Raw genomic sequence first — 25,143 nt, 5'->3', positions numbered from 1 at the left:
TTGTACATTATTCCTAGTTCTTGTATGAACACGGCATGTTGACTTTTTTTTGTTGCAATCATAGAGTACGGTGAAGGTCCTTTTGTCTCAACACATGGTGATGTTTATAGCCTCGGTATATTGCTGCTCGAGATGTTTACCGGAAGGAGCCCAACAGATGAGATATTCAATGACTCGTTAGATTTGCACAAGTTTTCAGAGAATGCTCTTCCAGAGAGAATATGGGAGATAGTTGATCCGACAATCTGGATGCACATAGATGCTAACAATAGAACTACAAGAAGTGGAATTCAGAAATGCTTGGTTTCTGTTATTGTTCTTGGAATATCCTGCTCAAAGAAACAACCTAGAGATCGGATCCTGATACAGGATGCAGCTATTGAGATGCTTGCCATTAGAGATTTTTACCTTAAATTTTCGGGATCTCATTTGGTGGATCACAAAGGAGTAGCAATAGTTCACGGCGATTCTCCACAATAGTGAATACGTAGGACATGAAATGGGCAAGATACCTGTAGGTGATCACTTACCTGAAATAACTGAAGATGTACTTGAAGTTTCAGCTCTATAACTATTCCCTGTCTTTTTTTGATACATGCAGGTATAAAGGACATTCAGAAAATGTGTCAAATAGACTGGATCAATAATTTTACCAAATGTCTGTATGACAATTTTTGTAGAGAATTTAGTAAGATGTATGAATCAAAGTGTAACGACCCAACATGCGTTCTTGAGAATCATCCTCATCATGATCATTGCATCATGTAAATTATATTTTTGCAAAACTAATTTTCAACAGTTATTAAGTCTGGCACTATTGTGCAATTGATGGTGGTCCAGATCGATATGGCCACCGGACAGTCCAGCAACTGCAGCGCCAACCAGAGAGTCGTTTCCAGACGGTTTTTTTTAATCCTTTTTTATTTAATATTTTAATAATAATTGCTCCTAAATTTTTTTGTAGATCTAATCCGCTGGCGCGACCAAATAACGTTGTCGCGTCACATGCAATGGCGCGGCAACATCTGCCACGTTAGACGGCGTTTCCAACGTGAAAAACGTTGTCACGCCACTCCCGCTGGCACGACAGTATTGTTCTGTCGCACCATCGGGAGTGGCGTGACAAGACTAAATCTTTGAAAAATCATAACTCTTTGATACGACATTGGATGAAGATGAAATTTACATGAAAATTGTAGCTCTCGATTAGATCTACAACTTTGTAGTTTTAAGTTTTTTCATTTAAGGACGTTAAGATGCTCAAAAAATAATATAAAATTTCAGGAGCATAATAACCACGTACTAGTACTTGTCGTATTAGAAAAATAATATTGTTTTTATATGTTGTCAAATGAAGATAATTTTTACATGAAAGTTGTAGCTCTCAATGAGATCTACAACTTTGTGGTTTTGAGTTTTAACATTTGGAGTCGTTAAGATCGTCAAAAAAATAATATAAAATTTTAAGAAAATAATAACAGCGTACTAGTACTTGTCACATTAGAAAAATAATATTGTTTCTGTATGTTGTCAAATGAAGATATTTTTACATGAAAGTTGTAGCTCCTAATGAGATCTACAACTTTATAGTTTTGAGTTTTAACATTTGAAGTCGTTAAGATGTTTTAAAAAATAATATAAAATTTTAGTAGCATAATAATCACGTAATAGCGCTTGTTGCATTAGAAAAATAATATCATTTTTGTATCGTGTCAAACGAAGGTACTTTTTATATCAAAACTGGAGCTTCGAACAAGATCTACAACTTTTATTTAAAAATTAGTTTTACGTGACATCAAATAAGAAATATACGCTTTTTCTAAAAAGATAAGTTTTGATACACGATTAATATGCTGTTAAAAATTTATATTAGTTATTAGAGTATGTTAACGACCTCAAATATGAAAACTCAAAACTATAAACTTGTAGATCTCGTTGAGGGCTACAATTTTGATATAAAATGTATCTTAATTTAACACCATACAAAAAAGATATTATTTTTTAAATGCGGTAAGCGTTGGTACATGATTATTATGGTGCTGAAATTTTATATTAATTTTTTGAGTGTCTTAACGGCCTCAAACGAAAAAACTCAAAACTAGAAAGTTGTAGATCTCATTGAGATCTACAATTTTCGTATAAAAATTATCTTTATCTGACATCTTATTGAAGAGTTATGTTTTTTTCGAAAATTTAGTCTCGTCTATTGTCACGTCACCGGGAGTGGCGCGATAAGCTTTTCCATGTCGGAAACGCCATCCAACATGGCAAATGTTGCCGCGCCACATGCGTTGGCGCGACAACGTTGTTTGGTCACGCCGCGACCAAAAAGATCAGATCTAAAATTATTTTTTGAAGTAGTTATTATTAAAATATTGATTAAAAATGATTAAAAATAAAAATTCTTCACGGTCCAACAAAGACGTGGACAACTCGCCAGGACACGAAACCTTCAGAGTTGAGCTGTCCAACTCTCCTCTTCTTTGGTTCAACCCATCAGCCCAATGTGGCTACACAGCACGACTCAACAAAAGTTCTCGGCGCCTCCCGGAGCGCAGTGCCCGTTGCCTGGCCGCAGAGGGGATTTTTTTTCTTAAATACGCAAAAGATTTACGCATGTAAGTAGAAATGTTTGATATGACAATGTGGTTCTGCGAGCGCTCTAGGAGGTATACAGGATTACAGTCGTGGGCTGGATTAGCATATAGATACAGATTTCGATATTACACAAACGAGACTAATGGACAGTGACACAGCCTAGGAAGAAGGCTTGCACTTCTGTTGCTGCCGGCACTACTCATTCCAGACGCCGTGGAAGAGGGGATTTTGAGAGGGGGCACTGTGTAGCGCCCATTGCCTCGCCACCACAGGGCCACCTGTCAAGAACTCCTTTTGTCCTTCATCGACGACGTCTTCCAAAAGGGCCTCGTCCGATCCGATCTGCGCCAGGAGAGCTCGTAAAAGCATGCTATCTCCGAGCGCACCTCCATATCCGCATCCTCTATTCCTCTTACTTGCATGTTTCCTCCATCCGCTATTTCAAGGAGTAGGGTGGCGTTTCCACTCTACAGTGGTGCCTCCTACTCCTATCTATTAGCATAAGTGACAGTAGTGAACAGAAACATAAACTTATTGATGACGGTTTCTGGGTAGACTGTAGTTAGTTCCGTAGTTGACTTTTGCACCATCAACCTGGGATAGTAGGCGATTTCTGTTGGACTAATGATTGTTGTGAAGAAATGGAATAGAGGATTGGTTATTGCTCAGGATGTGAAATGATTGCTATGTGCGTGGTAACTCTAACTCCGTAACTCGTACATGCAATTGCTTGTTTCCAACTGTGAAATTCCTGTAGTGCATCAAAATAGGAAATCTTTGCACCAACTATGGTTGATGTGCGGTATGCCACTGCTGTGGAGCTTCAAACATTGCATGCGTAAATGTGCAAATTATGCATGTGTTGCCTTTTAGTTTTCACTCTAATCTAATGAAAGAAGTACAGATCTGAGCATGTATGGCTTTATTCATTTCAGGTAACATATTACATCTGTTGGAATGGAACCGTTGAGGCGGTTGTATGTCAAGATCAAGGGATATCAGATGCTTCATTGTCCCTATGGTTGCTGGAATATTGATCCTTACAGGTTTGCATGGTATGCATCAAGGATAGTTGAGATCCAGAGTGAGATGAGAAAGAGATGAAAAGCACCCGAAACCTTCCCAAATTTGAGAGAGACAGGAGAGTTGCGTGTACCAAAAGGGATTGCACGGATATGTTTTTAGAATAAAATAATTTCTTTATTCCGATAACTAGAAAAGTTTGCATATAATCCTTTTTTATTGAAAATCAACTTTCAGTTTCAGCCTTTGGCTAGAACACGTTGACCAGAAGCAATAAAGGAATGGAGAGTGAGCGCTAAGCGGCTAAGCCTATTATTAGAAGACAGACGGCCATCTGTGTCGTGTTTTCAACAAAAAATATATACGACTTGGTCAACGTGTTTAAAAGTACAAACGATTGTTCTTCTTCTTTTTTCTCAACCGCAACCCTTGTATATAAATAAAAAATAAACTAATGTCTTGTTTAGATCTGCCAAAATTTTACGTCTTATCCCATCGAATGTTTAGATATATACATGAAGTATTAAATATAGATTAAAAAATAACTAATTATACAGATTACGACTATTTTGTGAGACGAATCTTTTAAGCCTAATTAGTTCATGATTTGATAATAAAGTACTATAGTAACACATGTGCTAATGATGAGTTAGTTAGGCTTAATAAATTTATCTCCTGGTTTTCTTAAAGATTCTATAATTTATTTTTTTTTATTAGTATCTCAACCGCTCCGTGACACCCAAAACCTCTAAACAAGGCTTTATAGAGAAGGGAGGCAGCTGGCGCGCACAACCACCGCCATGATTCGCCTGTGCCCACCCACGAAGCTGTTGGCAAGTCAACATCATCTATTGCTCCCTTGTCCAAAAACAAGAAAAAAAAAAGAGAAAGAAAACATAATCTATTTTTTTCGTCCCACTCCACCTCCACATAGCCACATTCGTACGTACTCGGTACTCCTATTTTAAATGAAAGCCGGGAAACACTGGACGACACAGGGCCACAAGGCAGCCATCACGATGGCCCCGTCCTCGCTTCCCCACCTCCTCTTCCTCCTTGCCTTGACGTCGTCCGTCGCCGTCCTCGCTGCCGCCGCCGCCGCCGGCAGCGAAGGCGACCACCACGGCCTGACGCACATCCACCTGTACGTGCACGAGACGTACACCGGGGCGAACGCGACGGCCACTGCCGTGCTGCAGTCCCCGCTGGGCGCCAACTCGTCGTTCGGGAGCATGGGCGTGGTGGACGACGAGATACGCGTCGGCCCGGACCGGTCGTCGCAGCTCGTGGGGCGGTACCAGGGCGTCTTCTTCGGCACGAGCCTGGAGCTGGGCAAGGGCTACCTGACGTCCATCACGCTGGTGTTCACCGCCGGCGAGTACGGCGGGAGCACGCTGTCCGTGCAGGGCCCCCTGCTCGGGTTCACCGGCACCATCGAGCGCGCCGTGGTCGGCGGCACCGGCAAGTTCAGGCTCGCGCGCGGGTACATGCTCTTCAAGATGATAAGCAAGCCGACGCCGGAGACGGACGTCAACGAGATCAACCTGTTCGTGCTCATGCACCCTGCTGGCAAATACTAGCACACACCTTGAGACTTGAGTGAGTAGTGTGGGCTAGTGGCTACCGCATTATTGGGCAGTGGGTGAAGTGTCTATGTCCAATCAACATCAGTCTGTTTTCGACGACGTGAAGTACATCCAACTGTTTCAGATTTGTTTGTCTTGATGAAACCCAGTAAACACGCAATTTCCTTGTCCTCTGAAAAAAGATTTCCTTGGCCTAAATTGAGGTGTTCTGTTTCTTGGGCAGAGTCAATCATCAACCTTTGCTTATTCCTGTTGGGCTTCCTTATCTCTTTGTTCTTCCTAATCCAATGATGAACTGTATAGGGTCAGCAGATACACCTTCAGTTCTCCACCGATCCGTCATCTCTCTACACCTTCAGCTTAAAAAAAATTATAGCAGCCAATCAAGCAACTAGTTTGCCAAATCCAAATATGAAAACCTGGTAATGCGCAACTTCACCAGCGTACAATGGTACAAGTAGTTTTTTTTTTCGAGAACGCACTTAGCACATGTTTCCACAATGGTACAAGAAGCAAGTATAACAAATAATAATTGTGTTGATTTCATCATTGTCATAGGCTCATAGCTATGAATGAAGGTTCTAAACCGTACAATGATTTAGTTCAGAACTGGGCCTCCTGCTTTGCTGCTTCTATGATTTTGAACATCAGAAACTTAATCAGAATAAGAGGATTCGGCGGCTTGCTTGCTTCTCTTCCAGATCTCCGTCCAGCTAGCTGGCAACCATGAGGTACGCGTCTCTGATCGCACACATCTCCACAGCAGCATCCCCCATCGCCATTCGCTCTCTTGGCTGCTCCTTTGAGCAGGAGACGCCGAGCCGGATCACTGAAACCAAGCACTCCTCGCTCCGGCTTCTAATTTTGGCAGCATCAGCAGTATCTTTTGCCTTAGCTTCTTCATGCAGCCAGATTACTGGATAGGCTATCTCCGAGGCTCCTTTGGGAAGAGCGGCTTCGGCGAACCTATGAAGGTCCAACGAGTCTTTGAACATGTCGTCAGTAGGGTTCCTCCCGGTGAACATCTCAAGCAACAGTATGCCAAGGCTGTAGACATCCCCAAGAGTTGAGACAGATCGACCCTCGCCATACTCTGCAGTGTCATTCAAATTTCGGGCATTAGTTTATTTCGTCGATGGATTCAGTACACATGCAGAGGCAGCTAGACATGACAGAATGGAAGTTAGAGACCGAAGGTAACATTGTGAGTAGGAACTTCTGTTACCTGGAGCGACATAACCAATGGAGCCCCTCAGTCCAGTGAAGCTGACTGAATTTAGCAGGGTTTTACTAGTGCCATCAGAAAGGATTTTCGATATGCCGAAATCTCCAACCCGGGCACTCATATCCTCTGCAAGGAGGATGTTACTTGGCTTGAGGTCGCAATGGACTACCGGTGGCTGACACTGATTGTGAAGATATTCTAGAGCATCCATGATGTCTACAGCAATGTCTAGTCTCTGAGCTAGGCTGAGCGTATTACTCAGAGTGTGTACTTCAGATACTGGATGCAGCCAATCATTTAGACTACCGTTCGGCATGAACTCAAAAACCAGTGCCTTGAATTCTTCACCTTGATGATTGATGCTTGAACAACAGGTGATGATCTTTATGAGACAACGGTGACGTACCCTTCGCAGTGCCTCGCACTCAGCCACGAAACTTCTGGTGGACCCAGACTGTCGTATGTTAAACACCTTTACAGCTGTGGTAATACCTGATCATGTAAAGTGCATTTATAAACAGCACCATAGCTTCCTAGTCCGAGCAAATTAGCCTCTGAGAAACCACCAGTTCCATTTGACAATGCTTGATAAGAAACCCTTTCGTACTGTTCATCAATTAGTGTGGAAACGAGTTGGCTTGCCTTTCTTTGTCTGAACCTCTTGTGGATCAAATGAATAAGAGCAACTAGTATACCTAAGAATACAAGTGCGCCAATTGATATTAGGGTGGCCATAAGGGATCTTGACACTTGTCTTTTGTTATCCACAGCAGCCATGGAGCATGGAGCTATATGTAGTTGAGGCGCTCCGCCACAAAGCTCATCATTTCCGTGAATCGACAAGGACGTTGCATTTGCAAAAACACACCCTTTTGGCACTTCACCTTGGAGATCATTGAAGGACAAATCCAATTTCGACAATAGTGTCAGGTTCTGTAGAACTGCTGGAATCAAACCTGAAAAGTTGTTGTGTGCTAAATACAACTGTTGCAGGTTGCCAATACTAGCAAGGGCATCAGGAATACTACCAGACAGCATATTCATGGTCAGGTTCAGTAAGGCGAGACCTTTTAAGTTCTTCAGAGATTGAGGTATGATTCCCTCAAATGAGTTCTGATCCAGCAGCAGCCGTTCCAGTGAAATGCAATTTCCAATACTGTCAGGTATGCTGCTTGACAATTGGTTTCCTGATAGAATGAGTTGGTTAAGGTTTGCCAAGCTACCAACTTCAACTGGAAGTGGCCCAGACAATGCATTGTATGATAAGTCTAAGTACCAAGAAAGCTGAGGAAATTTTAGCACCTCTTTGGGAACTGAACCATTGAGTCGATTTGTTGACAGATCAAAGACAAATACATTCTTCAAGTTTCCCAGGCTCCTTGGAATGGGCCCCTCTAGATTGCCATAGTATGCATAAAGCCTGTTCAGCTGTGTAAGATTTCCTAGTGATGGAGGTATGAGGCCTGACAAGCTAGTGTTGTAAAGGCCCAACTCAACCAAGTTTTCTAGCCTACCAATGCTCTCCGGGATCGCTCCAAATATGGAGTTATTTGCCATCTCAAGTAATTTCAGACCAACCAAATTGCCGATGTCCGATGGAATAGCTCCAGAAATCCTATTGTCTCCCAGATAAAGAGTTTCGAGAGTCGTCGATAGGTTGGCGATTGAACCGGGCACTTTACCACTGAAAGAGTTGTTGCCAAGAATCAGATTCTGAAGCTGGCTGCAGTTCGTCAGGGAAGTGATGAACTCCCACCCTTGACTGTCGTTGGCTTGTAGCCTGTTGTCACCCAAGTCCAGGACAGTGAGACCTTGCAACTTCCCCAGAGCAGGAGGCACATGTCCAATAAATCCATTTCCTGCGAGGCCAAGTTCTATGAGAGCAGAGAGGTTGGAGACCGAAGGTGGGATAGCTCCACTGAACCGGTTGTAAGAGAAGCTAAGGGTTTCTATGCCAGGGAACCTGTCGCCAATATCAGCAGGGATAGTTCCAGACAGCATGTTGAATTCTACCCCGAAGTTCTTCAGCGATGACAGATTGTACAGGGACTGTGGAAGCATACCCAATAGGCTGTTCCCAAAGAGGAAAAGGGTCTGGAGGCCTCCAATGCTGCCAAGCTCATGTGGTACCGGACCCTCGAGTTGGTTGTCTGTCAGATCAAGGTAGTCCAGGGATGAAAGGTTACCTAGTGATCCTGGGATGGCGCCCGTCAGGCTGTTGTTGGCCAATAAGAGCCCCCGAAGATGCGTGAGCTTGTTGCCGAGCTCGACAGGGATGCGCCCATGGATTTGGTTGCTGCTGAGGCTCAACAGCAGTAAGCTGACGCAGGAGCTGAGGTTGGCGGGCAGCGTGCCGGAGAACGCATTGTAGCTCAGGTCCAGCACCTGCAGACGCGCTAGGCGGCCAATGCTCTCCGGGATCTCCCCCTGGAACCAGTTGGAGCTCAGGTTCAGCGTCCGCAGGAACGTGAGGTTCCCGATGGCCGGGGAGAGCGCGCTGGCGAGCCCGTAGGAGGGCAGGCTCAGCGACACCACCTGACCGCCGCCGCTGCACGCCACGCCTTCCCATCTGCAGACACCGGTGCTGGCGTTCCAGGAGGCCACCACACCGGAGCTGCTGCTGCCAGCGAGCTCAGCCTTGAAAGCGAGCATTGAACTGGCCTCGTCGCTGGCACTGCCGTGCGTTCCCCAGGAGGCCATTGCAATCATGACGAAGGTGGCGGCGCGCAGCAATCTCATGACACGCATTGCCATGGTGGTGCTGGGCTGGAGCGTAGCCAAGAGCTGGCTGAGCCTTGCCTTATGTTTATCCAAAAATAGAAAGGGGCCAAGCCTTTCTTGGTCAGAGTCAGAGCATGGGAGCGAGCAACTTGCTGTATTTTTTTAATCCTGATGGATGCGTGCTAATGCATGCAGCATGCAAATCCATCGCATCTGATTCGTGATCTGGTGAGACGTCGCTGCACGCTGCTTCCTTCAATCTTTGACTTTCACGTGTCCTTTCCAAGTTTGTTTTGGGCTTTGCCAGTTTCTGGGGATTTTTTCAACTAGATTAGAAACATGTTCCAACCTGTGGAGCATTAGCAATTAGCAAACATGTTCTGTTCCTAATCTGAGACAAACCTTTGATTCAGTTATATTCACAGAATTACCCAATTCTGCTCTAGCAATTATTCCTTCTGTTCAAAAATCTGCAAACAGATGAAGTAATTTCTAACATAAGGATATCTAAAACTCAACAATGAAAAGAAAATACAGTCAACAAAAAGCAAAGAGAAGTAGCTGGTAGTCGGTAGTCCAGAGGCAGCAAATTAGCAAAAGACAATAATAGATTTACCTGAGAATAGATTAGGACTGGCAGCGTGGAAGTGACCAAACACAACTGTGACAGTACTAGATGAGTTCCTGAGTAGCCAGGCAACGTATGATCTATAAATTTAACAGAAGAAAACGGAGGTACAAGTTAAGCAGAGGTATGCCAAAAATGAAGTGATTGTACCATCAGTTCAGTTTGTAACTGTTTGCCAGCCGTTTGAAACCAGCAGTACTAATTCAGCGTTTTCCAACTTCTATGGAAGATATAAAACATAATTTTATCCATAGTTTACTTGTCCATATGTTGGCAACAACTAGACAGCACACATAACAGATGAACAAGCAAATAATTTCACATGCCCCTCAGAGTACAAGCATGTAAAACAGTACTTGAAATTGTACTAATAATCAGACAAGCATACTCTAATATTGCAAGTCTGACAGAAAACCTTTTAATAATGTCAATGATTATTTGTTGATGAGTGATGATCTCCTTTAGCCCAAGATGTGACCCTTGTGAATTTTGGTATGGACACTGACACTGACATACAAGATACAGGACATTGTGATGTGTCATGTGCCCATTCAAAATGAATTCCCAGCATCCTCTGTCTATAGCATAGATGCAAGATGCCAATGAAGAGTGAACTATTTATGAACATGGGATAGTACTGACCGTGGAACCAGTTTTAGATTATTCCGTATCAATTATCATACTTACTTAGAGACTTGTCATCTGCGACAGCCCCATATTTCTTCATACATATAGCTTTCACCAGTATCTTGGTTCTTGGTTCTGAAATCATCCTGCACGACATCATCAGTGTCTATTATAGCGAATATTTTTTTTAATTTTAACATTTTTTATAAACTAATTTGAAATCTAACACTGTTTAATTTTTTTTTTCAAATCTAACACTTTTGGCCGCGCCTATTGCTATGGCGCGGCACACGCGCCATGCATGGTGGAGCGGCGAGAGAGATGACGGGGTGACGACCGAGATATTGACCGGTGACGTGGCAGGGTCTGCCGCGCCACCGATCTTGGCGCGGCGCCCCCGCACTCACGGGGCGGCAAGGGAGCTCGTACTGTAGATGTAGCCTGCTATGGCCTACTACTGTCCTAGCAGCGGTAGCCTTCAAAGCCTGCACTTGCTGTCTGCCCGACACGGTGCCAGCCTGCTGCGGCGCTGCCCGCCTCGGAGCCTCGCGAGTTATGGGCGCAAGTACCGGTAGTAAGCGCCACTGACACTTTGGTCAGCCGCGTAGCCCGCCCCCTGCTGGTCTAGCGACAGTTCTGCTGTGGGAGAGTACTACTCATACTACTAGCATGTTGCCTGACGTCCTGAACCTGGCCTTGTCTCCTCTTACTCGATGCTTACTGCTGGTGGCGAAGCGAGCAAAGTTGTCTCATAGGTACATAAGTTTGGGTTATGAAAGATGTATGACCCTGCTTGTACTCCTAAATTGATGAAAGATTGTCCCAGCTCAGCATTCCATAATGGACGCAGATACGCCGCGGCCCGTCACGTCCTTGCTAAGCGTGAGACTGCCAGGCAAGGCCAGGCCAGAACCGCAATCAGCTGTTCATTCTCTTTCCTCTACATACGACTGCAGGTAGGCACGGCCGCACGTGAACGAGTGAGACTGAACGTGAATAGCATGGATCAACAGTCCTAGTTCCCGACGACGTCACTATTAATAGTAAAAGATGACGTGTATAAAGAAAAGGGTAACTAATCAGGTAAGTAATATTTAATAGAGTAATATTAATTGTCTCATGCATGGTATATATAACATGAATAGTGCCTAATTAACGTAGTTCTTGTCATCTGGTGTTGAGTAGTAGTAAACCAAAGAGTCTTTATGCCTGAACAGTTAGTGCAGCATGAACAGCTACCTATATGTGCATGAACAACTACCTATATGTGCATGAACAGCTAGTTGAGCTTAGGATGACAGGCTAGTATGAGAGCTACAAGTACCAGCAGGTGGGACATTACCTGCTCATATCAGTCGTCCGGCTTTCACTTCAGCAAGCCCCAAGAACGAGTACACTATTGCTCAATGTGTATATGTGCTGGTTCGCTTGAGATGATTGAGCAAGATTATTTTAAGGCCATGGAACACTCAAATTTTATAACCACAAGGTTAAGATCTAATGATCAGAATTAATTCAAAGATAGAACATATAAATTACTATATTAAATATAGTATTTTTTATATAAAATACTGTATTAAATATTGTATTAAAATACTATATTAAATATAGTATTTTTACATTAAAAATATTGTATTAAATATTGTATTAAATGCAGTCGTATGTAGAGGAAAGAGAACGAACAGCTGATTGCGGTTCCGGGCCTTGCCTGGCAGTCGCGCGCTTAGCAAGGACGTGACGGGCCGCGGCATATCTTCGTCCATTATGCGGCTTGTTCGTTTGGTCGTAAACGATCGTAAATTTCTAGCCAGAATAGTATTTTTTTCTCACACCAAACCAGCTAGTAGTAATAATCCACGATCATATCAGCACCAACCGAACAGACTGATATGGGACAATCTTTCGTCAATTTAGGAGTACAAGCAGGGGTCATACATCTTTCATAACCCAAGCTTATGTACCTATGAGACAACTTTGCTCGCTTCGCCACCAGTAGTAAGCATCGAGTAAGAGGAGACAAGGCCAGGTTTAGGACGTCAGGCAACTAGTAGTACGAGTAGTACTCTCCCACAGTAGAACTGTCGCTAGAGCAGCAGGGGGCGGGCTACGCGGCTGACCAAAGTGTCAGTGGCGCTTACTACCGGTACTTGCGCCCATAACTCGCGAGGCTCCGAGGCGGGCAGCGCTGCAGTAGGCTGGCACCGTGTCGGGCAGACAGCAAGTGCAGGCTTTGAAGGCTGCCGCTGCTAGGACAGTAGTAGGCCACCGCAGGCTACATCTACAGTACGAGCTCCCTTGCCGCGCCGTGAGAGATGGCGCGGCGGCGCCGCGCCAAGATCGGTGGCGCGGCAGACCCTGCCACGTCATCGGTCAACGTCTCGGTCGTCACCACGTCATCTCCGTTGCCGCGCCACCATGCATGGCGCGACATAGGCATTTCGCCGCGCCATAGCAATAGGCGCGGCCAAAAGTGTTAGATTTGAAAAAAAAATTAAACTATGTTAGATTTCAAATTAGTTTATAAAAAATGTTAAAATTAAAATAATATTCATTATAGCAGACTCATTGAGCTTTCCTTGGGAGTCAAGTTCATGAACTGTAATAGCAAATGGTCGTTGATCTGGACCTAAAGCACTCCTCTCCTCCCCATTTCATACCCATTGGGAAGAAAATACATTATCCTTGTCCTTGAAGCTCATTTTTCCCCACCCCCACCCATACGAATTGAATGGATACCCACTGGGTGTTAGATTGATCTCTCAACCAATAAGCCCAACGGTCTATTGGGCCTTGGTCACGCGCCCTGAACGGGGGCGCCCAACCCTACATGGTTGGTGGGCCCCCGTCGCACTGCGCTATATAAAGAGATGGGGGGGCCGGTGGCTCGAGGTACGAGGTTCACCGTGAGCCGCAAACCCCACCGACAAACCCTAGACCGATCTAAGAGGGCGCGCAGCCAGCGACGGGAAGCTCCACTGACTTCGCCGTCGTCACTGCTACGCCGTCCGTCTGCACTGCATCGACGTTCGTGCAACCTCTACTCCACCCATCGCTGCCCGTGTGCTGCCTCCATCACCGAAGCTGAGATGGCCAGCTCAACCGCGACTCCCTCCGAGGGCTCAGGTTCAACAACAGCACCTCTCTCCTTTCTCCCACTCTCTGCTTATTCTAGTTCATCATGTTCAACAACACATCCGCCTAGATCTACCCTAGTCGATCCACAGAAACTAACAATGGTACCAGAGCCTTTCTAGTGGTAGATCTAGATCGGGGAAAGAAAGAAATTGAACCCTAAATCAGATCGGGTACGGGAAAAGTGGACACGGTTTCAACAAAAAAAGGAAACCCTAACCCTAGCAGTTAGTCAGCCTAGGGTGTAGATCTCGGTTTTCTGAATCAAAAGCAACGAAAAATGAATGAAAAGAAAAGTAAATTCGAACTCGATTCGGATTCAATAGAAGCAAACACCTAACCCTAACTCTAGAGAGCTCGGGAAAAGGAAAGAAAGAACCGATTTCAAATCGGGGGAAAAAGAAAACAGTGGCCATCCCAACCCTAACCCTAACCCTAATCGGCAAATCGGGCCAAAATCCGAACAAATGAATCAAAGAAAGGGGAAGAAAGGGAAGGGGGTGGCCTACGCTCGCCGCCGCGCGGCACCGCAGTCATGCTGGCGCGCGGGGAAAAGAAAGGCCGGCCAGGGCTCCGCTCACCGGGATCCAGCCATAGGGGCGCCGCGGCCAGGCCGCTCGACGGCGGCGCGCTCACCCGCTGGGGAGCGCGCACGCCGGCGAGGGGGCCGGCGACGGCGCCGGGACCTCGCTGCTTCGCCGTGGTCGCTCGCTCGGTGATGAACTGAGGAGAGAAGGGGAGAGCAGTGAGGCGAAGAGAGAGAGTGTGCGAATGGAAATGGAGGTTAGGGTTTCAGGGGATCGCTGCTGCTGCCGATTTTATTCCTCCGAAACATGTGCTGTGCTGTCGGATCTCGTTGCCCTGAGATCAATGGCCAGGAGGGCTCGGGCCTCTTTTGGCCCAGCCGGGCGCTGCTGCTCGGCCAAAATCCCGGCCCAGGCCTAGGTTGCGGCCTGGGTGCGGGGGAGCGCGCGCCACGCGGCTGGGCCGCAGGCAGCTGGGCCGGGAGCGCTGGCGCGCGCGCGTGAAGCAGGCCATGGGCCGCATTTCGCTGGGCCATGCGCACTGTTGCTGGATCGGGCCAAAATGGCCAAACAAATAGTACAGTCACAGTTTTTTTATTTTTTTATTTTCCAGAAAACAATTTGATCAATTTGAATTGAATTTTTATGATAATTTTCTGTACAAAATTTATCCAACGATATTTTTGTTTAGTAAATAGTAAAGTTGCTTCTGGAAAATAGGAAAATGATTATTGAATGTTAATGTTTCCGCTGCGTATTTAAAGTAATTATGGACTTTTAATTAAATTCGAACCAACGGGAGAATTTGATTTTAAGAGCCAAGAGATAAATATGAGTTGATTATGATATTGTTATTTTTTGACCAACGTTGTTAATAGCAATATTATAATTTTAATGATTATGCATTATTTCTATTTCTGCCCAACGGTGATGTAGATTTAATGTATAAAATAATTGCATGTTTTAATTTTGACCAACGTTAAACTAAGGCATGCAATTATTGTTGTTATTATTTGTGTTCTCACACTATTTGAATTGTGTTTTTAGGAGGATACAACTTGATGAGTTGTATCAAAGAGATCCCCACTCTAAAAGGTGATAACTATATTGAGTGGAAGAAAAAGATAGATCTAGCTTTCATCCTCGCTGAGGTGGACTGGGTTGTCACCACACCGTGCCCCAGAGAACCTGTGGCACCGGTGAGGGAGACAGCTGAGACTGATGCTGCATGGCAGAACAGAGAGCGGGATTTTGCTCTCGTAAAGATGTCCTATGACCTTGAGCATAGGAAATGGGTCACTGCCAACAAGAAGTGTTTGGCGGTGATAAAGAACATGATTGAGCCTGCTATTGTGGGCTCAATTCCAGACTGTGACACGGTCACAGAGTACTTAGAAAGAATAAAGAGTCAGTTCACTGGCTCTTCAAAGACATATGCAACCCAGCTGATCAAGCAGCTGGTAACAGAAAGGTACTCTGGTGGCGGCAGTGGCATTAGAGAGCACATACTGAGAATGAGCAATCTGGCATCTAAGCTCAAACCAATGGATTTGGCATTTAAGGATGAGTTTCTTATTCATTTGATTTTTGCTTCTTTGCCCAAAGAATTTGACACATTTGTTGTTAATTACAACATACAGCCTAAAAAATGGGATTTAGAAAAGCTCATAGCCATGTGTGTGCAGGAGGAGGAAAGAATAAAAGTTTCACAGGGTGGTACTGTCAACTACCTAAAAGATAAGAAAAAGAACTATAATAATAGCTCTTCCTCCAAGTCATCTGGAAAAGGTCCCATGCAACAGTCTCAGAACAAGCAATTCCCAGTGGATAAAGACTAGTGTCTCTACTGCAAGAAGACGGGACATTATAAAAAGAATTGTCCTGATTTTTTAAAGATGATTATGAAAAATAAAGGTGAGAACATCATTACATTTGTAAATAAATCCTTATATGTAAAGTTTTCAAAATCTACTTGGTGGATTGATTCAGGTGCAACTATTCATGTTGCTAATTCATTACAGGGATTCCGTTCGATGAGAACTTTGCAAAGAAGCGAAAGTTTCATTAAAGTCACAAATGGAGTACAAGCAGATGTTGAGATCGTTGGCGATCTTCCGCTAGAGCTTGCTGATGGCTTCATACTTTTTCTTAGAGATGTTCTTTATGTACCTTCTTTGCAAAGAAACTTGATTAGTGTATCAAAGTTGGACCATGATGGTTATGATTGCCATTTTGGAAATGGCAAATGTCAGATATTGTTTAATAATAAATGTGTTGGTCTTGCCTTCCGACAAGACGAGCTTTATTTGTTATCACTTCGTGAAAATGTGAATTCCGTATGTGATGTGAATGAGAATGTATCCTCATCGAACAATGCAAATAGAAAACGAAAGAGAGCTCACGATGCGTTGTCGAAATTATGGCACTGTTGTTTAGGCCATATTTCGAGGGGGAGAATAGAAAGACTAGTTAAGAATGATATTCTTCCTCCATTAGAGCTCTCAGATTTAGAACAATGTAGAGATTGCATAAAGTGAAAGTATGTAAAGAAAATTAAGAAAGATGCCAAACGAAGCATAGAAATTCTAAAGATTATTCACACAGACATATGTGGTCCTTTTCCTATGAAAAGTGTGGATGGTTATAATTCATTCATAACATTCATAGACGATTACTCTCGTTTTGGCTACATTTATCTAATTAAAGAAAGAACAGAAGCGTTGGATAAATTCAAAATATTTAAAGCAGAAGTTAAAAATCAGCATGATTTAAAGATTAAGATAGTCAGGTCTGACCGTGGGGGAGAGTACTATGGTCGGTATACCCCATATGGACAAGTTCCTGGACCTTTTGCAAGGTTCTTACAGGAGAATGGTATAGTCGCCCAGTATTCAACACCGGGCGAACCTCAGCAGAATGGAGTAGTTAAAAGGCGTAACCGTACCCTAATGGATATGGTGCGTAGTATGATAAGTTACTCCACTTTACCGATGAGTCTATGGATGGAGACGTTAAAAACTACCATTTATATTCTCAATAGAGTACCAAGTAAGTCGATGCCCAAAACACCGTTTGAGTTGTGGACAGGAAGAGTACCCTCACTTAACCACTTGCGTGTGTGGGGGAGCCCTGCAGAGGCTAAAGTTTTTAACCCAAATATTGGGAAGCTAGATCCCAAAACAGTGAGTTGCCATTTCATTAGCTACCTAGAAAAGTCAAAAGGTTTTCGTTTCTACTGTCCTAACAGACATACAAAGTTTGTGGAAACGAGACACGCTGTCTTCCTAGAGGATGAAATGATTAGGGGGAGCATGGTAGCTCAAGAAATTGACCTTGAAGAGAAGCAGGTGTATGCACCCACTCTGATCATTCATGAGCCATTTTTCTTACTACCTGCTGTTACTGCACCGACAGTTCAAGACACTGTGGTGTCAGCACCTATTGTTATCCCGCCTGTGACAACAATGAATGATGATGAGGAACCTGTTCCTCAGGATCCTATAGAAACTATTGCCACACATGAAGGGGAGCAACAACAGCCTCAAACAGAAAATGTGCCAATTGAGGAGGCCCCTAGAAGGTCTCAAAGAGTCAAAAATCAGCTATTCCTGCTGATTATGAAGTGTACAACACTGAAGAATTTCAAATGGAGGATGATCCCACCTCATTTGAAGAAGCCATAAAAAGTGATCATTCATCAAAGTGGCTTGAGGCCATGGAAGATGAGATGAGATCAATGAATGCAAATAAAGTTTGGGATTTGGAGATAATTCCTAAAGGAGCCAAAACAGTAGGCTATAAATGGATCTACAAAACAAAACTTGACTCTCAAGGAAATATAGAGAGATATAAAGCCCGACTTATGGCAAAAGGCTTTACACAAAGAGAAGGGATTGATTACAATGAGACCTTTTCTCCAGTCTCATGTAAGGATTCCTTCAGAATCATAATGGCATTAGTGGCACATTACGATTTAGAATTATATCAAATGGATGTAAAGACGGCATTTCTCAACGAAGACTTAGAAGAAAATGTTTACATGGCACAATCAAAAGGTTTTGTCATGGAAGGAAAAGAACGTTTGGGATGCCGCCTAAAGAAATCCATTTATGGATTAAAACAAACTTCAAGATAATGGTACTTGAAGTTTGATCAGACAATAAAGAATTTTGGGTTTAAAGATAATGTTGAGAACAATTGTGTCTACGCAAAGTTTAAGAATGGAAAGTTTATCTTCCTTGTCCTGTATGTGGATGATATCTTACTTGCTAGTAGTGATGTCAGTCTACTACTAGAAACAAAGAAGTTTTTGTCCTCAAAATTTGATATGAAAGATCTTGGTGAAGCTTCGTTCGTTCTAGGGATCGAGATTCACCGAGATAGAAGTAAAGGGGTATTAGGACTGTCACAAAAGGCATACATAGAAAAAGTCTTAAAGAAATTCAGTATGCACAAATGTAGTTCCTCACCTGCTCCTATAGTCAAGGGCGACAGATATGGGGATTTTCAATGCCCCAGGAACCAATATGAGATCGATCAAATGAAAGTGGTTCCATATGCTTCAGCTGTCGGAAGCTTGCAATATGTTCAAGTGTGCACGTGCCCTGACTTGGCATTTGTTACCGGGTTACTTGGCAGATTCCAGAGCAATCCTGGAATAGAACACTGGAAATTGGTAAAGAAAGTCTTGTGTTATTTGCAAGGAACGAAAGGCCTCATGATGACGTATAGAAGATCTGATTCACTCCATATAGTGGGATATTCAGATTCTGATTATATGGGAGATAATAGAAAATCCACGTCTGAATATGTGTTCACTCTCGCAGGGGGAGCTATTTCATGGAAAAGCTCAAAGCAAACCGTCACTACATCGTCCACAATATATGCCGAGTTTGTAGCGTGTTATGAGGCAACGGGGTAGGTGAACTGGCTAAAGAAGTTCATACCCGGTTTGAAGGTGGTTGACGACATCAATAGACCACTGAAGTTATACTGCGATAATAATCCAGCAGTACAGTATGCTCACAACAATAGGTCAAGTGGTGCTGCCAAACACATTGACATAAAGTATTATGTTGTGAAGAATAAAGTCCGGGATCAAATGATAAGTCTTGAGCATATAAGTACCGAAAAGATGCTCGCGGATCCGCTTACAAAAGGCTTACCACCCAACGTGTTCAGAGAATATGTAGCCGGCATGGGTTTAAGGAAAAGCCTATGATTCCTGGACTATAAAGGGCCCAAAAGTTAAAGTAACTATTTCAGATCAGAGACGTGCATTATAGCTGTTAAATCTATCGGCGATTGACCGTGACGATGAAACATGCTCTATGCATCATCTGTGAAGAAATGAGTAAGGATAAAAGGATTGAAGTTTAAAGTTTAAAGATAAAAGTAATAGTGAGATCAAGGGGGAGAATGTTAGATTGATCTCTCAACCAATAAGCTCAACGGCCTATTGGGCCTTGGTCACGCGCCCTGATCGGGGGCGCCCAACCCTACATGGTTGGTGGGCCCCGTCGCACTGCGCTATATAAAGAGGTGGGGGGCCGGCAGCTCGAGGTACGAGGTTCACCGTGAGCTGCAAACCCCACCAACAAACCCTAGACCGATCTAAGAGGGCGCGCAGCCAGCGACGGAAAGCTCCACTGACTTCGCCGTCGTCACTGCTACGCCGTCCGTCTGCACTGCATCGACGTCCGTGCAACCTCTACTCCATCCGTCGCTGCCCGTGTGCTGCCTCCATCACCGAAGCTGAGATGGCCAGCTCAACCGCGACTCCCTCCGAGGGCTCAGGTTCAACACCAGCACCCCTCTCCTTTCTCCCACTCTCTGCTTGTTCTAGTTCATCATGTTCAACAACACATCCGCCTAGATCTACCCTAGTCGATCCACAGAAACTAACACTGGGTTCTCCATCCCCCTTTACAAGCATCAAAATGGCAATAGCGACATCATGATTTATATCAACACAATAAGACTTCAAGATACTAAAGATGGACATCAATTGACCATGACATATTAAATAGAATCAAAGGTGGCTCAACATTTCATATAATGTTTTTTATATGATATAAGATACGCACAGATCCAATGTCATATTTAACCACATCCCAAGTATGGGGATTAATAACAACTGCCATGAAACAGTGGACAGGGCCATTGCCATCCCTAGTAAGAGGTTGGTCTCTAACCAGCTTGATGACAGTGCTCTGTCATAAGCCATATGAGAGTTGTAAACTCACCACCTATGCTAAGCTGTTTAGCATGCGACTCCCTGCTGCATCGGTTGGCACTTGGCCACATAGACTAGAATATCTGTCCACACATCTAAGACTATTCGCAATAAGTCCTTCTCTTTGCCCTCCCTCTTGAGCAGTTTTTTCCGCTAGACTGATCCCAAATCTTACACGAGATTTAATGCCAAATTCGTCCAACTTAGGCTGGTGATCGAGTAGTCTCTTGGCAAGTTGCTCTCTTCGGTAGCTCCGAGAATCAGAGTTGGGGCCACCACCATGTAATTCCACGACCATTGTATAGACGATGTAAATCCAGCTTGCTGAACTGAGAGTGGGGGAAGTTTTTTCTGTCCGTTGGTATAACTTGATCTGAGCAAGGCCAGGTAGCAGAGCAGGCGTTCAACAAGGAGGAACATCAAGTAGTGGGAGATTGTTTTGATTGCCCCTACAACACTCTGTGTCCTTGGTCCTCAACTTCCCCAATTTTACGAGGAGGATATCAGTGGCAATGTGCCAGATGACGATGGCCTCTTGGACCTCAGCACCATGTTGTGCCTCGCCAACCTTAAAATCATGGTGCTTTAGTGCGACCTGGCCTCAGTTCTTCCTAATCACCCCCAGTGTGTTTATTGAACCTTCTTCGTTGATGAAATTTATATAATCCACCACATGTTCCTTGACTGTGTCTGGGATGTTAACAGTCCAAACGCTGGAGCCTAGCATCCTAGCCCATATGACGCGAAGAGGTCGGGTTGTGCCCCAACGGATGCACATGTCCAACATGCTGCACTTCCCCATGGTACCATGCCACCTCCTTGATAATCTGAAGTAGCCAGCAATTCTTGTAATGTAGGCTAGCCGGTGAAGGGAAACGATTACACGACGAAGCTGGTCCCAACTTCCCGAGCACAAGGCTGCATGCCGAAGGCCACTCCATTGCGTGGAGCATAGAAAGGCAAATGTCCAGGTGGAGAATAGGGCTCCCAACAGCGATACCATCTCCAGAAGCAAGGCACCACCGAACAAGGCATAAGTGATAACAACATCGACCCTGTTGTACCCAGCTTTGATACTGAACCAGAACAGCAGAAGCAAGATTGATACTGTGAGCACTGACACGATACGGATGCAATAGCCAAACCAGATGTGGACCATAGCTGCTTTGGTGTAGAGAATGTCGTGCATAAGAGATAGCTCTATCTCCAATTCTCCATCAACGTCCACTTGTACTTGGTGTCTTGTTTTTTGAAGCCTTCAAGGACTCGACCAAGACCAAGACCAACATGGTTACTTCTAATATTTGAACCTTCATCATTAACTGAAGAATCAACCATGGCAGACTTGCTAACATGGAACAGGGCATGAACATGCCGTTTGAAGAATTCTTCTTCTTGGGTAGTATCCCCCTTGAATCCACATGGACGGGTCTCATACTCGAGGAAAAAATTGCACTTGGCCAGTGCCACTGTCTTCACTGATTCCCGGATGATGCTGAAGCTGGCGTGCCTGAGAGACCGCCTTGTTTAGTTGGCGAAATTTTTGGCGAAATAGTACTGTAGCACTTTCGTTATTATTTAGTAATTAGTGTCCAATCATAGTCTAATTAGGCTTAAAAGATTCGTCTCGTGAATTTTGTCTAAACTATGTAATTAGTTTTATTTTTTATTTATATTTAATGCTTTATGCATGCGTCCAAAAATTTGATGTGACGAGGAATCTTGAAAATTTTGTAAAATGGAAGGGAACTAAACAGCACCCATGTCCTCTCCCAGGACTTGACAGCTCCAACACCCATCATAAAGGCAGTGCCCATCATGAACAGGGTCCCGTGGTCGGAGATACACCACACAAACTAACCATATCTTGCATGTTACGTCAAAAATAAATTTTACTACTGTTGTAACCAGGGAATCAGCAAATCATATATCAGCTTTGTTTGGTACAGCTTATCAGAGAAGCGCTTTCTAGATAAGCTGCGCAAATAGAGTAAAAGTGGCGATCAAAATAAGCTGGTCTGATTCAGCTTCTACTTTTTAGTACAAATGAGGGTCCGTTTGGTTGGGCTTTTGGCTTTGGCTTTTTGCCCCAAAAAACCAAAAGCCCAATCAAAGGGATTGCTTTTGGAGGCTGCTTTTTCAGAAGCAGCTGTTTTTTCATAGTATATTTTTGAAAGCTGGTTTGACTTTACTTTTAGCTTTTGGCTTTCTGCTTTTCGAAATTGGTGGAATAAAAAGCTCTTCCATAGTTGTTTCAAGAGAGATAAAGATACAAGGTATATTTTATACTTGTTTAACCAAACAGCTTTCAGCTTTTCTACAGCTCACAGCCCACAGTAGCTTTCCCACAGCTCACAGCCCACAGCAGTTTTTTCCCACAGCCACAGCTCAACCAAACACACCCTGAGAGTGGTGAGAGTGAGAATAAGTGTGGCTAAAATAAGCTGTAAAAAAGCATACCGTTTGGCTGTTAATTTCAGCTTATTTTGACTATAAGTAGCTTATAAGCTGTACCAAATAGGCCCATCGTCAGGAAGGAAACTTATTCATGCGAAACCATATAATCCAGGAGTTACCCAATTAAGGACACTGCCCATATTGTCATCATCAGTTGCCGCTAACTAATCTGCGGTCGAGTCATATTGTTCACCTGTCTGTCAAAGTGTCAAAGGTGGAGAGCATGACGATGTCGAGGAATAATCTAGGGCCAGTTTGGATGTTAAATTTTTTGGCAAAACGCTACTGTAGCGTTTTCGTTGTTATTTGGCAATTAGTGTCCAATCATAATGTAATTAGACTTAAAAGATTCGTCTCGTGGATTTCGTCTAAACTGTGTAATTAGTTTTATTTTTTATTTATATTTAATGCTTCATGCATGGGTCCAAAGATTCAATGTGACGAGGAATCTTAAAAATTTTGGCATTTTGGGGTGCAACTAAACAGGGCACTAGTGTTGTCACCGTTCAGTGGCACGTCTGAAGATTCAATAGTCAATCAGGCTGAATAGTTGTCGTCTGATTGTAACTGATATAATTCTATAAATTGCAATCTTTGTCAATAATAATGAATTCCTGCAAGAAACCTGTAGGCATGAACTATTACAGGAACAATTAAGAGACGTAGATAGAAATTCTACAAACATGTCCTACACAGAACTGGAACGGGCAAGTAACAAGTCCAAGTTGACAATGACTAGAAGCAAATTGACAGACTGCAGCCAGTACTAATTAAATATGCCACAGCCAGAGAAAATATGAATCAAGCGAAAAAAGGAGTTAATAAGCAAAAGATGCCCAATGCAAATTTATATTTACATGCTACAATAACTCATGCACTAACACAGTTCTAAAATCAATATATAAATGCCTACCGAACACTTCAGGTTTTTTGACTTACAGAGCTAGATATTCTTAATTGGGTTGTATGTACACTGCTAAACAAGTGGAGCCCCCATCATGACTATGTCCCTTCACCTTCTTTTCAATGGCTTCGTCCAGCCCACTGCCTCAGCCGGGATCGCTACAAACCAGCATTTGGGTATCTGGGTATAGCCATGAAATTAATTTGGGTATCTGGGTATAGCCATCAAATTCATTGATATGTACAAGAGTATGTATTAAAAAATAATTTCACGTGTTATGTATCAAAAAAATCACTTTAGCAATTGTGTAGCCCCAGTACAAAATTAGTTGAGTGGATCATAATGTTACTGGGCATTTGGGTATTTGTGTCTGTGGGGTATGGCCCTCGGTATTCACAAAGACAAGACATGGGCCGCACCATCAGAGGTGGTCCAGCCCACAAAATCAAGGCGTGCACAGCGCTGCTCGACGTACACCGTAAGATATTGTATAGTACCAAATAGGCTACTTTCCTTGTAACCCTACACCTCCAGAGTATATAAGGAGAGGCAGGGGTCCACTAGTGGATACGATCCATATATCTCAATGTAATACATCAGAACACATGATATAGGTATTACGTCATACTAACGGCCGAACATGTCTAAATCTTATGTCTTGGTGCTTGTATTACCATCTCGCTCCTGATCTCGCTCACCTCTACGACAAATCTACCATCGTGGGATACCCCTCGGTGGACTGCCGAGCATCTTTTGTCGACAGTTGGCGCGCCAGGTAGGGGAGTGCGTGCTGTTTCCTTATCGAACAAGATGGCTTTTTTCCGCAGGCTCTTCGTCCCTTCCGTAGCCCGGCCAGATTTTCACGGTCGGATCGATCTTCTGGATCATCAACGCTGACGGAGTTGGAGAGCTCCTCGAGCCGGTGCAGATCGTTTCTGCGTCGATCACCCCCGCGTTTGCAACTGTAGATCCGATCTTGGAACCACTTCCGAGGTCACCTTCATCAACGACTCGCCACCCGCTTCCTCGCTACCAGAGGGGGCAGATCAACAATGACGATCTGATCGAATCCATCGATCAGGTCGGTCCGAAGCTCGCCGATTGCCTCTTCGTTGCCGAATCAGCCCTGGATACTTTGGTTCAGCACCGACCACCCTCCGATCCAGATCTATCGGAGGCTGCTCGGAAAACTCCAGGAGTTGCGGCTCTGCCCTTCGGGTTCACCAACGCCGCCGCCGCTTACCAACATGCCCTGAGGGGCAGATTCGCCGACCAGGTTAAAGACGTCCATCCTCTCGCCGACCAGATAGCGCCATACGTCGCCGACCAGACATTCTGTCTAAAGTTAAGTCACGCTTTAATATTCTTCTAAATATTCTCCAATCTCCGTATATCGCCATAATGTTTCTCCAAGCTGTTTTCTCCATGTTTGCTCTCCAAACGATTTTCTGAACCCCCAAACAGTCATGTTGATGCTCGGACG

The 25,143-nt window shown here is 44.1% G+C and overlaps 2 protein-coding genes and 2 pseudogenes across 2 annotated transcripts; 2 read left to right on the top strand and 2 right to left on the bottom strand.

Annotated features, from left to right (window-relative positions):
• The window catches only part of LOC136454274 (receptor kinase-like protein Xa21), a 30,589-nt pseudogene extending 30,109 nt beyond the window's left edge, over window positions 1-480 (top strand).
• A 4,109-nt stretch (window positions 481-4,589) lies between these two features.
• On the top strand, window positions 4,590-5,388 carry LOC136449568 (dirigent protein 1-like). Its single transcript, XM_066449623.1, has one exon. It carries the CDS (start codon window positions 4,590-4,592, stop codon window positions 5,199-5,201), a length of 612 nt encoding a protein of 203 aa, XP_066305720.1. The 3' UTR covers window positions 5,202-5,388.
• Window positions 5,389-5,541: 153 nt separating this feature from the next.
• On the bottom strand, window positions 5,542-9,531 carry LOC136449564 (probable LRR receptor-like serine/threonine-protein kinase At3g47570). The gene is given in 3 exon segments (XM_066449619.1): window positions 5,542-6,300; window positions 6,433-6,927; window positions 6,930-9,531. Coding segments are annotated over 3 exon segments (3,132 nt in total). The 5' UTR covers window positions 9,187-9,531; the 3' UTR covers window positions 5,542-5,920.
• A 10,704-nt stretch (window positions 9,532-20,235) lies between these two features.
• On the bottom strand, window positions 20,236-23,832 carry LOC136454273 (uncharacterized; annotated as a pseudogene).
• Between the last annotated feature and the right edge of the window lie 1,311 nt (window positions 23,833-25,143).

The sequence above is a fragment of the Miscanthus floridulus genome, chromosome 5 (assembly GCF_019320115.1).
Source record: "Miscanthus floridulus cultivar M001 chromosome 5, ASM1932011v1, whole genome shotgun sequence".
Taxonomy (NCBI): domain Eukaryota; kingdom Viridiplantae; phylum Streptophyta; class Magnoliopsida; order Poales; family Poaceae; genus Miscanthus; species Miscanthus floridulus.
The sequence above is the reverse complement of the archived record's forward strand: the minus strand, read 5'-3'. Positions and strand labels throughout refer to the sequence as shown.